This window comes from Solanum stenotomum, chromosome 3 (genome assembly GCF_019186545.1).
Source record: "Solanum stenotomum isolate F172 chromosome 3, ASM1918654v1, whole genome shotgun sequence".
Classification (NCBI taxonomy): domain Eukaryota; kingdom Viridiplantae; phylum Streptophyta; class Magnoliopsida; order Solanales; family Solanaceae; genus Solanum; species Solanum stenotomum.
The window spans coordinates 44,070,432-44,086,978 of NC_064284.1; the positions used below are offsets into that span (position 1 = coordinate 44,070,432).

Genomic DNA, 16,547 nt, shown 5'->3' on the forward strand with positions numbered 1-16,547 from the left:
TGGCAAGCACAATGGTTAATGAAAGATGTATTTTATTATTTTAATAATATTACTGAAGGTCAAAGCTTTGCCAGCTTCAAGTTTGCATTCTTATTAAATTTTCATTTGATGGGTTTATCTATATAACCTAAAAAAATAAATAACTTGAACTAAAATAAAAAATTTATCAAATTCAAGACCAAAGTAGTGGGACTCCAATAGCTTGCATCCAATTTCATGTTGGTTAAAGATGATACATATCCGATAAAATAGCTAATGTGTATTATATATTAATAATTATTCAGCATCCATACAAGACTTTTGAAAAGTCATTAAACAATACGAATCACATTTTTGCAAAATGGATAGAGAAAGAAAGGTTGAAAACCAAACAAAATTTACATTAATATTGACAAGGAAATTCATAAATATTGTGGACCATACAATAGGAGTATCAGAAATCCACACAACTTTCATTTCTGATAATGTAAAATGTGTCAAAATTGAAAACTACAAGTGGTTGTCATCAAACTGTAAGTAAAATATGTATCAAAATAAATTGAAAACTACAAGTGGTCCATCACAATTCACAGGTGTCATCTATGTATATATTTAAAAAAGTGATAAAGTCTCTTTTGTGTCATCAAAAATATTTCTTTCCTAATAAATATATCAATTTTGAATTAAAAATAATTTTTTCTTATTTTTTTCTGAATTGAAGTACGTAAGATGAACATTTGTTAACATAATTCTTGATTTTAAAGTAAATTAAGATACAAAAATTAAAATGTTTCAAAATGGGAAATTTATTATGTTGATGTAAATCACAAAATAGCTTACAATATATAGATATTGTTGACCTCTTTTATTTTAACTTTAAAATCAAAAAATATATTAATAAATGGTTATCCCACTTTAATTTGAAAAAGATTTAAGAAATAAAATATTTATATGTTATTAGAAAATTTTACTGTACTATTGTTATCTAAATGAAATTTGATTGATGAGATTACTTATGACCTAACATATATAACCTATATTATCAGTTAAAATGTACACATGGGTTATTCTATTTGAATTTATAAGAGGAAACTGAATTTTTTTTATAGAAGATTACTTTTCTCCTTTTTACTCCTTACGTTCCCTTTTAGTTGTTATGATTTATTTTTTTAGAGTCAAACAATAAGAATTTTGACTAATAATTTACGATGTATTTTTTCATTGTATTGATATGTAAAAATATGCAATTTATAGTACTTTTCATAAAGTTTTGAATATCTAAATCTTTAGTTTAAAATATCGAATTAATGTTATCGATCTAATTTAAATTTAAAATTAAATTAAATTTACTTTCAAAAAGCGCAACATGACAACTAAAAAAGACGAAGGGGTATACTTAATGAAATTTTAAAAGAAATAAGTAAAAATTTTCTTTAAAAATAATATATTTAGTAGAAATTGAATGTGTTGTTCTTTTAGGAAAGAGACATTTTGACCTAATTAAGACACAATTTGATATTGCTGCTAAAAATTGCTTATTTTTAATTAGAAGCATTTTTTTAAAATAGTTTTTAGAAAAGTATTTTTGGAAAGAACAATTTGTGTTTCACTAATTCATTTAAAAAATATTTTTGATAAGCAGATTGTGTTTGACTAATGTTTTTTAAAAGTTGTTAAGAGGGAAATCACAAATAAAAAAAATGACAAGTGCCAATGTACTTTTAATATTAAGATTATTTTATAGAGAGCAACTATGTTAAATAATTATCATAAAAATTTTAATCAAGTTTTTATCTTTATTAAATTAAAATGAATATATTCAATATTTTCAATCAATATTATACATAGATAAATAGAAAAAATAAATTAAATATTGATATAATATGATTTAAATATAATTAAAAATATCAAATATAAAATAATAATAATAATAAACATAAAATAATAAAAAAATATATGAAAATAAATTTTTTAAATGAAACTTAACCAAAATTATGAGATTTGTGAATTAATTAATTAGAGATATATTGGTAAATATATAAATATGAAAGAGATATTTTGGTGTTGAAATAAATAAGTTTATGCTTCTGCTCTGCTTTTTATTAAGAAACATATTTTTTTTAGCTTCTTCCAACCAACAAAAAAACTGTTTATGCTTCCATTTAAAAGTAGTTTTATTGATTTATCAAACCCCTTATTTTTTAAATCAAAAATAAGTACTTTTAACCTTCCAACAGCAATGTCAAGCATGCTCTAAGTAACAATACAAGAGTTTTTGAATCAAATTATCAATCATATGGCATTTTTATCATTTCACATATTTTTTACGTATTAATAATATAGTTGAATGGTTTGCTAGCTCCAAATTGGCTTTATTATCAAATTTTTGGTTCGATGGATTTGTATATATAAACCGTAAATCTATCAAATGATGAAAGCACAACAGATTGACTATCTAGTGTGACATTTGAAGCTTCCAAATATCGACTCTCGTTTATGCTAGTTAAAGGCAGGGCTGGTTCTTGCTAAAAATATTAATAATTAAGGTATATGTCGTCGGTCTCAATTTTGGGTTTTCAGATTTTTATTAGACAGACGTAATAAATAAGAGGATACAAAAGATTTGTGCCATAAAATTTCTTAATTCTTATACAAGATACATATTAAATAGAATGTACTTATCGATTTAATAGATGATTTTGTTGTATCCAAACTAACGCCAATAAAAAATAATTATTTTAATTAAAAAACCTTTTTTTAACAAAGAAAAATTACATTATTTTATTTTCTTTAACTCCATTCAAATAGAAGTCAAGGAAATTGAGTTGGGTCATCCATGTGGTGGATCCAAGTGAGAAGAAAATAAATATATATAATTAAGCATTATATATTAATAAATATAATGAAAAAACACAACTATTTAAATAGTTGTGTTCCTTTACAATTATAAAAGGGGTTTCACAGGAGAAATCAATGTATCCTTTTAGGGAAAATTATGTGTATAAGCAAACATATACTAGTTAATTACTTAACATAGCTATAGTTTGCCTTAATTATAATCCACAACCTACTTTTAGCTATAATAATGTGGCATAACTTTTTAGTTTTGTATAATTCACACGCTTGTATAATTCGAAATTTGTATAATATGATTTGTATAACTTTTGTATAATTCGGAATTCATATAATATAATTTGTATGATTGTTTACACTTCTGATGTTTGTAATTGTATAAATTCGTACCTGCGAATTATATAAAAATAACTGAATTATACAAATGTACCTGCGAATTATACAAACGAGACAGCTTAAACTGTAGCTACAACCCGTAAATATGCAAACTATAGTTATGGAGCATAATTAAGTTTATCATAGTGGCTATTTGTGAAAGTTCCCCATCTTTTTATTCTCTACAATTTCAAAAGAACATACACTTCTTCTCCTTCCTCCTCCAATTCTAGTAAAGTTCGTGTGAAGATTTTTGAAGGTTCCTTCTCCAAAAAGTGTTGGAAGAAACAATCGCAACAGGTACGATTTTAGACTGCGGCTTTATATGGTGTAGTTCGTGTTTATATACATGTTATTTCACTTTCTGACTAGTGAAATAATATTTAATGATCCTGCAAACTAAGTGTTTGATTAGATTCTTTATTGGCATCATAACGTGCTTTATTTTGTCGCTAGGTATTTGACCAAATAAGATCGTCCAGTTCCTATAGAACCTATCACTAAAATACCCCTAGAGGGGGATAAGGCTAAGCAGAGCGAAAATGGTTTTTCATGAGATGAAAAATGAAAACTATTTTCCCCACACGAAATTTGTGAATAAGTGATTGTCTGTTAATGAGCAAAGAATATATGTCTTTCTGCTAAACAGGATGGATTGAACTCATAATTCAATAGATGTTTTTTTATGAATGTCAACTAAGTATCGTAAGTAAATTGCTCCCGATTTTTCAATCATTTGATAACCAGAGTCATTCTTTAATAAATGATCACTATGAGTCACACTCAGTAGAATTTGAATAATTCTACTTTATATCGTTAAGGTGAAGAACTGAACCAAGAATTCTCCTTCTTCATCATCAATCTAATCATTATTCGCAACCCAAGATAGCCTATATAAAGGATCCAAAGTACCATAGGAAGACGAAACATATTGTCATAATGTATAATTTTGTAAGAGACATGATTTTACAAAAGAATGTGAAAGTGAAATACAAATCTACACATCAAATGTTAGCGGATCCCTTAACAAAACCCATAGCATGTGATGCTTATGAGAGACATGTGAAATCATTGGATTACGTAAATGTTGTTGTATTTATACTTTAATTTTCCCAAGAAATTTCATGTAAATTCACATTATTGAAGTTAACATTGGTTATGCATAATTTTCTATTCTTGTTGATTTATATACATATATCATTTTTTTTAGTGTATATAAAATTTTGAGGATAAAAGATGTCAAACAGATAAAAAGATTGACCTATTCGCATAGGCAATCGCCTCTATTGTCTAAGTGACAGGTAAAGATGAGACAGTTATAAGTTATTCCCTCCGTCCTATTTTATGTGACATTTTTCGGATTTTGAGATTCAAACAAGTCTATCCTTAACTATAAGTTATTCATAGATTTTTTAAACATTTTGAATTATCAATTATTCTGACTTATAGTACTTTTTATGTAGTTTACAATATATAAATTTCAGTTCGAAAAAAAATTAAAGATTCCATACACAAATTTCTGGTCAAACTTAAACTGTTTGACTCTCGAAAAATGAAAAGTGCCACATAAATTGAGAGAGAGGGAGTAGTTATTATTAGGAGTGGTGATTTATAACAGAGAGCTGAAAGTTTATAATGATGATATCGTTTGTTAGTTTTGTTTAATCATATGTGATTAAAATGAGTTAGTATATTTCTAATGCCAGATGTAAGTTCTAATGAAAAAATGATTAGTAGATTTGTGAACTCAAAGCTAGACATGGATTGTCTGAAATATCATCTGTACAATATTTGATTAATAAAAGACTTATGCTCCATGAAAAAAGAGTCAATATTGTGGTACATGTTTCATACGTATCATGTATGCATATAGAGATCCATATGGTGATACAAGTTTAGTCTCTACTTGCTATCGTGTGAAACCTTGAAAATTATAAGTAATTTTTACATTGTACCCTCATGACTTTAATTAGTGTCTTGATATTCAATTTGATGTTTGCTATCTTAGTATATTGCGAACAGATCATGTTTGACTCGATCTGGCAGGATATTTCTAGAAAAGTATATCACGTTGAGATTAAGAGATTCATGATATGAGGAAGATCATTGGACATTATCACATTCATTGTGTTCATTAATGTCCTTTATGTTTGTCTATGTGAGACAAATACATAATGATGAACTCAAAAATAAGAAAAGAGATGATGAGAAATATGAATATGAAAAATGATCTAGGGTACTACATACTATAATTTACTCTTAAGTTTCATTGATCCAAATGTTGTATATATATTCCTAACAGATGTATAACAACGAAGCTCTCGAAGTATGTACTAATTACACGATCTAATCGTAATATATGAAATTTACTTAATAGGACTGAGAATTGACCCACTATATGTGAGTGGGAGATAAAGGAAATTGGATCAAATCACCCATGTGGGTCAATCCGGATCCATGTGAGAAGAATATATATATATATATATATATATATATATATATATATATATATGTTAACAATTTATAAAACGATTGGGTCAATAAAAAAAAAATTTCAACGTTAAATTGATAAAATCTTATATAAAACTAATAATTTTAAAAAAAGATATTCGAAGAAATCATTTATAAAAAACATATCAAGTAATGCATCTTAAATTTTTTTCAAATTAAATGCATATGAAATTTGTTTATATTTTAGGAAATTTTACACAAATCTCATAGTATTAAGAGCTAATTACATCATATCCCTACTCTTTTCTAAATTACAAAAAAATCTTAAATTTTGTGGAATCATGGTACATTCCAAAACATCCCGATACATCGCACACGTCCCAGTTTCAGATAAATTCCTCAATGTAGATACATCGCGTCTTGATTATTTCGGATACATCACTCAACGTCTCGATATATCACATACGTCTTGATACATAGCGTAAAGTGATGTATCCGATCGATACATCGCGTAAAGTGATGTATTCGACAATTCGATACACCACATAAAGTGATGTATCCGACCGATACATCACGTAAAGTGATGTATCCGAGAATAAGAGAGTGTAGAGATTTTTGTAATATTTTCAAGTATGAAATTTTAAAGGACATGATAAAATAAATTATGTATTGAGAAAATTTTTCCTACATTTTAGGCCTCTAATTTGAAATTCGATTTGGACCTATATGTTAAATCTCTCATGGTTAAAGGTGAAAATATACCTAGTCGGCTAGTCCGATGAAATAATTAAGAGGTGTATATATTGAAAAGTCAGAAAACAATATGAATCATGGGAAAAACAAATAATGCCAATTGTAAGAGGAATACATTTTGACAAGGGAAGTCACGTCGAAGTCCACTCAATTATTTTCAATTTTCACATGTACAATGTGTCAAAACTGAAACTACAAGTGGTTGTTGCCATGCAGATAAGACAAAGTAAATGAAATTATACAAGTTTTATCTAAAGCATCTGTTAAAACACAATATATTTTATTTTAGTATATATATATGTGGTCAATCACAACTCACAGGTACCATCTCCTTTTTTTTCTTCTTTGTTGAAAATGGAAACCAAAACAGAAAATGACAACTCTCTTTCCTTACCCATGTTGGCTGATGACTGTGATAAAGCTGAGAAGGGAATTGGATCAGATAGACTTATTAGCAATGGCAAAACATCCTTTCTGAAAACAACTTTTCATGGACTCAATGCTCTATCAGGTTCTTTCTAATTCTTTGGGTCTTTGGTTTCTTCCCTTTTTATGCACAAGTTTAAGAAAGCTTTTTTTTTAATCTTATTGTCTTAAAATAAAGATATGTCAAATGTATTAATATTTCACTTAATCTTGTGATCTTAAATATGTCATGTGGAAAATAGAAATTAAAAGAGTTATGAAAAATGAAGAGTCATTTTTTAAAAAAAAAAAACTAAAAAAGAAAATGCGTCAAATAAATGAAACAGAGGGAATATTACATTTCCTTTGTTATAAGATCATATCATTGAAGATAAAATAATATTTAAAAAATTGAAGCTTTTTTAGACATATGTAAGTGGCATTCCCTTGAAATTTATTGTTTCAATCTGTTTAACTTGATTTGGAATATGAGAATCAAACTGACATCATAAAATTTTCAATAGTTTTGAAATGAGACTAATCTTCCCCCACTATACTAAGCCCCCTGCACTATAATTAATGAACTTCAATTTTAGGTTCACAGGATTCTTTGAACAATCCGCCCTTATGTGGTACATTTGCATAACAAAAATAGAGTAGAAACATTTGTTTAGTTTTTTTTGGTAGAGAATCAAATGTGAATTGTTATATATAGTAGTTGATGAATTTTTTATTTCCTTAGGAGTTGGGATTTTGTCGACTCCATACGCATTATCATCAGGAGGGTGGTTAAGCATGATACTTCTTCTTCTAATTGCATGTGTAACTTTCTACACATCCTTATTAATAAAGAGATGTATGGATTTTGATCCAACTATTACAAGCTATCCAGACATTGGAGATCGTGCATTCGGAACAAGAGGAGGAATATTGGTTTCAGTTTTTATGAATCTAGAACTTTACATGGTTGCAACTGGTTTTCTAATTCTTTCAGGGGACAACTTGCATAATCTGTTACCAGATGTGAACTTTGAGTTTTGGGGACTCCAATTTGGTGGAAAACAAAGTTTTGTCTTGATTGTTGCTCTCCTCATATTGCCAACCATATTGTTAAAGAACATGAGCATTCTTGCGTATGTATCAGCCTCTGCAGTATTAGCTACTCTCGTGATTATTGGTTTGATTTTCTGGGAAGCAACGTATGATGGCATTGGATTTCATAAAAGTGGAGTAGTTGTGAATTGGGGAGGAATCCCTACATCGTTTAGCTTATATGCCTTCTGTTATTGTGCCCATCCTGTTTTTCCAACTCTCTACACTTCAATGAAAAACCAAAACCAATTTTCTAAGGTAAATAAACTACGCATGCAAAATCACAAAATTTCATTATTACTATCACAAATAGTATTTGACTTTGATAGTTTCATTAATTCTTGCAGGTAATGCTTGTGTGTTTTGTGTTCTCTACCGTAACCTATGCATCAATAGCAATTATGGGATACTTAATGTTCGGCTCTGATCTGGAATCACAAATCACATTGAACCTTCAACCGGAAAAATTTAGCTCAAAATTGGCTATATACACAGCTTTGATCAATCCAATAGCCAAGTATGCATTAATGATGACACCAATTATTAACAGACTTGAGGAGCGTTTGCAGTCACATTGTGACAAAAAATCATTTAGCTACCTGAACAGGACTATATTAATGATAAGCAGTGTCACTGTGGCTCTAACTATACCCTTTTTTGGGTATCTCATGTCACTAGTTGGAGCATTTCTTAGTGTCACAACTTCAATTTTGGTACCATGTTTCTGCTACTTGAAGATTTTGGGCACTCATAAGAAACTTGGATATGAGCTAGTCATAATAGGATTTATAATTATAATGGGGATCATTGTCTTAGTTACCGGTACATACACATCCATGGAGGAAATAATACACCTCATGTAATTATGTATTTTACTAAAAAAATATTTTTGTGTTCTATGGTTTTCAATAGTTGTTTAACTTGTTATGAAAACAAATTGCTACTGTTACTAAATCAAAAATGATCTTAAGCAGTAATTAATTAATAAACAATAGTTTAATTGCCGCTAAATATATATTTTGGCAATAATTAACACGTTTTGTATGTCTTTATAGCCTTTAGAGATATTGAATCTAATGACACTTAATTAATGCTGGTAAAAGCTTTAGCACTCTTTATTAATGTGTATATTTATTGTCGCTAAAAGTTATTTTTATTATAGTATTTAATATTCAAGTACTCTAGATGATTGAGTATGAAAACACATTTTTGGATAATTATTATATCATGGAGTACAGGTGGAGTGTATATGTAAACAAAGAGATAAGTATAATGAAAACAACGAATCCATGTGAGCTTGCCTAATGAACTATATTTGAATTGCTGCAATTCTTAATCAACGCTCTACCACTAATTTACGTAAGTATCTATTCAGAATAAGATAAAATAATTATACATCAATTAATAATACATAGATTAATTGACTGAAAAAATCTAAAAGATTTAAATTTTTGCTGATATTAAAACATAGACAAAAGAAAAAATTCATTGTGAATATAATATCAAACTTACCTCTCTTATTTTAATTTCCTTATAATAGTTATTTTAAAGTGTTCATTAAGATAATATAATTAATTTATCCCTTTTAATATTTTACTTTTTTCAAAAGATATTTTTAATATATTTTAAAAACTACGGAAAAGGGTCAAAATTGCCCCTGAACTATGCGAAATAGACCACTTATACCCTCTATTACATTTTGGGATCAAAAATACCCCCGCAGTTATCCCAGGAGACCACAAATACCCTCAAGAGTTAACACCCCAATTTTTTAGTGACGTGGCAAGCCACATGGGACTAATCCCTCCGCCTAAGCATTGCCAACTAAAATTCACTACAAAAGAACTTGACTTTTAGTGGAGACAAAGTCGCCACAAAATCCCAAAATATTGCCACTAAAGATTATGAGTGATTTTTAGTGGCGACTAAGGCTCCAACAACCATTCGCTAGTAAAACCTATTTTTTCAACAAAAAAATATGATAATTAATTTTTGATTGCGACCTAATTTTCTAAAATAAATAACTTGCAATATCCATATTAAAAACATCCAATATTATTACGAAAAATAATCAAAATTACTTCTCGATTCAAATCTCCTACTATATATATATATAATGCATCATTGTACATTTTATACATTTACATATGACATAAAAATAAAATATATAGTGTCTTCAAACTCCTACTTAATCGATATCATATTTGGTTTTTTAAAAACAATGAAGAAAAAAAACACAAAATTAGAATTTAATGTTAAAAACTTTTAGTGACGATTTTCTGGGCTTTTGTGGCGACTGTTGTTGCCGCTAAAGGTCTAGTTCTTTTGTAGTGAATCCTAGTTGGCAACGCTTAGGTGGAAAGATTAGTCCCACGTGGCTTGCCACGTCAACAAAAATTTGGGGTGTTAACTCTTGAGGGTATTTGTGGTCTCTTAGGCTAACAGTAGAGGCATTTTTGATCCCAAAATGTAACGAAGGGTATAAATGGTCTATTTCATATAGTTTGGGGGCAATTTGGACCCTTTTCCGTAAAAACTACCTTATTCAATATCCATCACCAACATATTTATTTGTTCACGTTATGATTCACTCATATAAAGTAAAAATATAAGGCAGTCAATCTATTTTTACAAGTTTACGATATAATAAATAAAGTTACCCATATAATGAATAGAGTTGCCCTTGCCCATGTTTTGATGGAAAATAATATTCAATTTATGTTTATATATATATAGAGAGAGAGAATTCTTAAACGGAAAGGAAGAGGCCACGTCATTTGAAGGATTAATTTGTAACAAAGACAAAAAATCAATACCATCACTACAACATTTTATGTCTTCAACTGCGCTTTTCTAGGGGTGACCTAAAGAAGTGTAACCTTAGACTTTAGGCCATGCTTTTCAAGTGTGGCCTATAATGTAAAAAGTCCACGCTTTGCATTACCTCTTATAGCAACTTGTCTATCTCCTACAACTACACTTTTAAGCGTAGCCTTTACTTTCTTATTGGCTATGCTTCTGAAGCGTAGCATTTTCTAACTTATCTATAACAACACTTTGAACTGTAGTCTTTGCCAATATAAATATGACAATTTCCAATTAATAAGCTACACAATTAGCGTCTCTATGGCAACACCTTTGAAGGGTTGCAATGTTATTTTGGCTATAAAAATATTTAGATGCCAAAAATTTTTAATTGAAAAATGAGAATATTGTTGTACAATAAATAAGCATTAAATTAGCTAATAAATAATTCAAATGTATAGATTTGCAATAAACATAAAAAAATAATGTCTTGTCCTACACATACTTATAAAGCAATACTTTATGTACTACCAATAAATTTCACAAAACCAAATATAATATATTCAAACTTCTACAATAGTTCAAAAACTCTTCATCATCTGCCTCAATCAATCGAATTGATTGCCGACACTTTCCTACACATTCAAAATAAAATTAAAAATTAGAAACAAACCATGATCGACAAATCAAACATTAGAAAGAAACCATGTTCATTGTTTTCATCTTCTGTATCCTCATTATAGAAATGACTCAGTTAAAGAGGTTGAGAAGGTAATCACTCACCCGCCTTTTGAGTTCATCCCTCATGCTGGAGGAGTATTTCTCAGATGTTTTCTGAAGGAACAAGTAACAAAAACACAATCAGTTTATTATTTTCTTTCACTAGTAAATCGAGTTTCAGTTAAAGAGAACATGGAGAGGGCGGAGCAAGCAACCAAACAGACTTAATATACAGTAAATTGGTTACCTGCTTATGGTAGCTGCATTATGTTCCACGCAGCCTGCAAATGTTCTCAATCAGTACCTGCTCAGCAATTTGAAATTGCAATTAGATTGAGTGCAGACTGAGAGAGATCTGGAGATAGGATTCATGATACTCACATGAGGTGTGACGGTAGTTGTTGTGGTTATATTTTGTCTTTGATGTCGGGGCATGGAGAAATCCTTCACCAACGTTATGAGGGACATCATTTAAGTTGATGAGAGTAGTTGTCTTGTTTCCAGTTGAGTAGTTCATCATGTTATCCCCAGCCTCATAGCAAGTTACACCAGATATGGTGGAGACAGTAACAGTGACTGCTCGTCTTTCAGGGACAGGCCTGACAGGAGATGCTAGGTTGTTGTTATGAAAATATTAGTGTGAGGCAGCAATGAAGGTGGAGCTATGGCAGTAGAAGAAGAGACTGAGGGTGGTGTTTGGACCATATGAAGATCTTCAACCTGGACCACAACCTGAGGGGACATGTTACAACCACTACTCTTGCGGACCATGTTTGGCCAAAGGAAACTACCCTGGGGTTTGCACAGTCTGAAGCCACTCTTAAGCCTTTGTATCTTGGCAGCTTTTCCCTCAGCTGCTGGGGGAGTATTTTTTGCTTTTCTGGGGTTAATTGCTATTAGTTCCTTGCTCTTATCATTTGATCTCTCCATTGCTACATCTACTGATTGCACTCACTGTTTCTCACTTCCTTGTTCCACTTCATTTCTCTTAACTTCAGCAAATTGTTCAGGCGATAACATAAATGTTGTGATCGCCTTATCTTTTTCTTCCAGTTTAGACACCAGGTTCAGAACTTTTTCCTGTATATATATCACCCAATTAACATTTAATAGTCGACAGAAATTACTAGTACTAAAACACCACAACTCCTACAGTAACATGCATATCCTACAGTAAAAAGTGAATAAAGCCATATAGAAAAATGATCTCTCGTCAATCCAAAAAAAATAGTGCAAACTAGATTCTGTAAATGAGATCACAGAGATAATACTTACTAGGAAGGCCTGGAGTTTTCTGTACATGTGAGAATAGTTTAACCAAGTGGTGAGAGCAAAAACAAAAAAAACTACTAGCATGTGAGAATAGTTTAATTAACTGAACCTGCAACTAATATGTTGTCCAATGGGTAGTCCCAACACAGAAGTGGGCGTTGGAAGTTCAAATCTGAATCTCGCCACACTATGGCAAGGTGTGTGCGCTTAACAAGCTTAAATGTCCTGAATTCTTCAGGGTTTAAACATACTGTTAAGATAACAAGATACAATCAGTCGGTATAACCGAGATCAAAGGCATAAAAAACAGAACTAGGCACAGTTTTGTTAGTGACTTGAGAAAATAAACTAAATCAGAACATATCTTGACATCTTTAACATAAGATAAAATCACACAGCACCCCTAGCTCTATAGGGTTCGAACGTTCTAACTTGATTACATAAATGAATAAGAATGAGACTGAGTTGAAACACTAGAGGGTTGCTGATACATGCACAAAAAATTATCAAGTTATGAACACCAGTATCCCAATTCCATGTTTCTTAATGGGAGATGTAGCTTGTTACAAACTAAACATGCATGACTGATAGTTTCTGAACACACCTATATTGCTCGGATTCTCCAAAAATGCGGCCACACAGGTATCAAATCCTTAAAAAATGCACTACTTTTGAACAATCCAACATGTACCCTGTGGCATTTTGAAAAGTCCAAGCAACATAGATACACAACCACACACACACCCCAAGTCCACAACCATTTCCATGAAATATTAGCTACACTACCATTAATTTCAAAACAATCTACCTGTTTCTCCTAAATAACAAGCATACATAAGTGCAATCAACAGTTTTTCTTATGCTGGAAATGGGTAAAATAAATTAAATCAAACCTTTGGACTTCTTGGAAGAGAAGTAAAAATAAGCTGTAACACCCACAGCAACAGCTGCAGCAGCAACTCCAATAATCAATTGAGCATCAGGTCTTTCCAAGAACTCCATTTCTCAAAAATAAAAATCGATCTTTACACAAACAGTAGAAAAAAACACAAACTTCAGTTAGTTCTCTCCACAAAACAAAACATATCAACCTTTAAATCTCAAATTCAGATAAAGATCCAAGATTCTTAAATCACTGAACTAAAAATCTGATCTTTAAACAGATAAAAGCAAAAAACACAAAAGGGTGTTGATTTACTACAAATTTGCTACTTTGGCCGTCGCTTGCTCATAACTCAAACTTAAATGTCCCAACACAAATTACTATACCTTGGAGTTCCTTGATATGCTCACTAGAAGAGATGTCTTGTGCCTGAAACCAGAGAGATTCCAACAATAAGATTGATTAAAATTGATGATTAGAATTTAGCAAACCTCAACTAATACTATACCTCCTCAATATTCTAAATGTAAAATTTAGCAAGGGAGCTTTTTAAGTTCAATTGACAACAAATAGACCTGAAGCTAATGTAAGCTCCTTCTAGATTGCTATATTGTCTTGGAGATGCTCGTCTCTTGAAATCTATACTATGAGATTCAGTATAGTTTGACTAAAACCAAATACTGTGTCTGTTGCAATGATGCATGGAGAAAAGAAACAAATCCTAATTGTTAACCTAAAATGGCAGCTAGAGAAGCAATGCTAGATGCCGAAACATTCTCTCCCGAAGGGTTTCAATAAATGAATTAGAACCTGAAAAAATAGAATCATTAATTAATTAAAATATGAAAAAAGGTTAGCAATGGTCACTTGCAATGACCATCAATGAGTCGCACGAACTGGGTAAAGTAATCAGTAACACAAGACAAAATGTTCAACAACCAACAAGAAACAGATGCTCCCCAGTTTTTTTCAACTCCCTCAACAGCAGCTACAATTGCCTTTCCTTTCTCTGCTGCCCTTTCAAGGCGAGCAACAACATCATAAAGACATTTTGCTATATCAAGCAAAGCAATGTCCTAACCATTTTCTACAACTGGCCGATGTCTAAATTTTCCTGCAGTGAGTAAGTAATCAACCATACTCAGGGTGAGATGTAGCATTAAGTTGCAAAAAAGTAACACATTCTGTTATTTCAAATACACCAACCTAGCACCATTTTCTGCAATGCTTCTACAGCAAGTGTGTCTGAAAGCACAAAAACAGGATGTTTTGTCATATCCTTTGAAATAGGTGTTTCCTGAATATTGACTTCACATGCAATAACTCTGGTTGTTATATCCTTCAGGAAGAAAGAAACACAGATACACAAAGAAAGAGCAAGTCAACTATATCAACTTAGACTTGAGTCTACTGAGGGAAAAGCAGGATTGAGTTTTAACCTTATCCATCAATATACAACATAGTAATGCATTCGAGTCAGTCAGCAATAAAGCATCAACTCTGCGAGCAACCATCCTGCGCCAAGCATCATAAATACTTGTAGAATCAGGTACCGTTAGAGCTTTAGAAAGCCGGAGTCTCTTCACTATCCTCTCTCCAGTCAGACCCCTGTTTCATATGTCAGAGAGAAGCACTCATCTAATTTGAAAAGTAATACACAAGTGAGGTTAATAATCCAACAGTAAACTTGACCCTATGATTATATAAATTAAAGGACTCAAGAAGGCAGCTACAACAGTAAATAATTCTGTTTGTTTCTAGAGAGATGTCACCATGCTCGATGTTCCTACTTCACAATCATTAATCAGCTACATATAAGGTATTATGATAAACCAAATGACTACGATATAGAGAAACTCGTTGTATTCCTATATTACCTAGGAAACTTCCAAGCAATAGAATACAGAGAAAAATAGAGAACAGTTGAAACAATATTCATTCAGATCAAACAACCAACTGCAGAACATGTAAGCTTGCTTTCTTTGATGTACAATAAAAACACAAACGCCACATTACTTTAGAGTATAGTTTGGCTTAAACCACATAGGACAGTCTTTATATTCAAGAATTGTAGTACAACATAAGTGGTACAGGACATTGAAGATTAAGAAGCTACAGGCTGAAAAATTATTGCCCATGGATCAATGTAAGCGAAAGATATTACACAATGCAAATTTTATTTTTTTCTTGCAAAAGAAGAATAAATAAGAAGTAAGAAAAGTATTCAGAATACTCCTAAACAATTGTGTTTAGCGAAACAAACAAAAGATTTATCAAGGTACTTCAATCAAGTTTTAGGATAACATATCATCTAATACCTTCAGAAATTTATGTTTTTTTTTTAAATAAGAACATGCGCATCAGATATGCCTTGGGGATCCAACCTCCGCCTCTTAGTCTCGATAGATAACTTCCCCTTTTTTGCATCATTTTTTACCTTAGCTCTTTCAAATGGTTTGACTTCAGAATTTTTAAAATTGTGTGATAATTTACAGTCTTCTAATGTGAAGTTTCTCATGCCCTCAGCACACCAACATCACCTTATCAGTGTGAAAATATAAAGTTCCTTAGACATGTACAAGCTTTTGGATAAATATATTAATCTTAGCTTACTCCTGATGTCTAACATTTCAAAAATGCATAGAATGAAAATATAACTATATAAATTATGATTTTTAAATACCAACAGAGCCAGTCTGATGAACGAGAATAAGGATGCAATATATGAGTCGAGTGACTGATTGTATCTCCCTTGCAAGAGCTAGTATTTGCTCCCGTAGATTCCTCAATTCCTCCAAACGATGTTGGAATTCTTGAAGCTGTTTTTCCAGTTTCCCAGTTGAAGACAAGGGAAATCACCATATGTCATCGAAGAAGATAGAAATATACAACGACAATGAGATTTGCTGAACAATGAACTCGATAAGGCTACAAAGAGAATTTATGGATGGAAATGAGG

General features: G+C 30.8%; 2 protein-coding genes across 2 annotated transcripts; one reads left to right on the forward strand and one right to left on the reverse strand.

Moving 5' to 3' along the window:
* Nucleotides 1–6,720: 6,720 nt before the first annotated feature.
* Nucleotides 6,721–8,791, forward strand: LOC125860587 (amino acid transporter AVT1I-like). Its single transcript, XM_049540587.1, has 3 exons — nucleotides 6,721–6,922; nucleotides 7,559–8,166; nucleotides 8,256–8,791. The coding sequence occupies exons 1-3, from the start codon at nucleotides 6,766–6,768 to the stop codon at nucleotides 8,769–8,771; spliced, it is 1,281 nt and encodes a 426-aa protein (XP_049396544.1). The 5' UTR covers nucleotides 6,721–6,765; the 3' UTR covers nucleotides 8,772–8,791.
* A 3,593-nt stretch (nucleotides 8,792–12,384) lies between these two features.
* LOC125858971 (uncharacterized) lies at nucleotides 12,385–13,906 on the reverse strand. The gene is made up of 3 exons (XM_049538726.1): nucleotides 13,599–13,906; nucleotides 12,810–12,955; nucleotides 12,385–12,513 (listed from the first exon to the last, which is right to left on the reverse strand). The coding sequence occupies exons 1-3, from the start codon at nucleotides 13,705–13,707 to the stop codon at nucleotides 12,385–12,387; spliced, it is 384 nt and encodes a 127-aa protein (XP_049394683.1). The 5' UTR covers nucleotides 13,708–13,906.
* Nucleotides 13,907–16,547: the final 2,641 nt, after the last annotated feature.

What these genes read in the sequence shown, in the direction of transcription:
- LOC125860587 (XM_049540587.1), top strand. Translation starts at nt 6,766, where the DNA reads ATGGAAACCAAAACAGAAAATGACAACTCTCTTTCCTTACCCATGTTG. An exon ending in TGGACTCAATGCTCTATCAG is followed by an intron (nt 6,923 to 7,558) that starts GTTCTTTCTAAT and finishes TTATTTCCTTAG; the next exon opens with GAGTTGGGATTTTGTCGACT. An exon ending in ACCAAAACCAATTTTCTAAG is followed by an intron (nt 8,167 to 8,255) that starts GTAAATAAACTA and finishes TAATTCTTGCAG; the next exon opens with GTAATGCTTGTGTGTTTTGT.
- LOC125858971 (XM_049538726.1), bottom strand. Translation starts at nt 13,707, where the DNA reads ATGGAGTTCTTGGAAAGACCTGATGCTCAATTGATTATTGGAGTTGCT. An exon ending in CTCTTCCAAGAAGTCCAAAG is followed by an intron (nt 12,956 to 13,598) that starts GTTTGATTTAAT and finishes TTATCTTAACAG; the next exon opens with TATGTTTAAACCCTGAAGAA. An exon ending in ACATATTAGTTGCAGGTTCA is followed by an intron (nt 12,514 to 12,809) that starts GTTAATTAAACT and finishes ATATATATACAG; the next exon opens with GAAAAAGTTCTGAACCTGGT.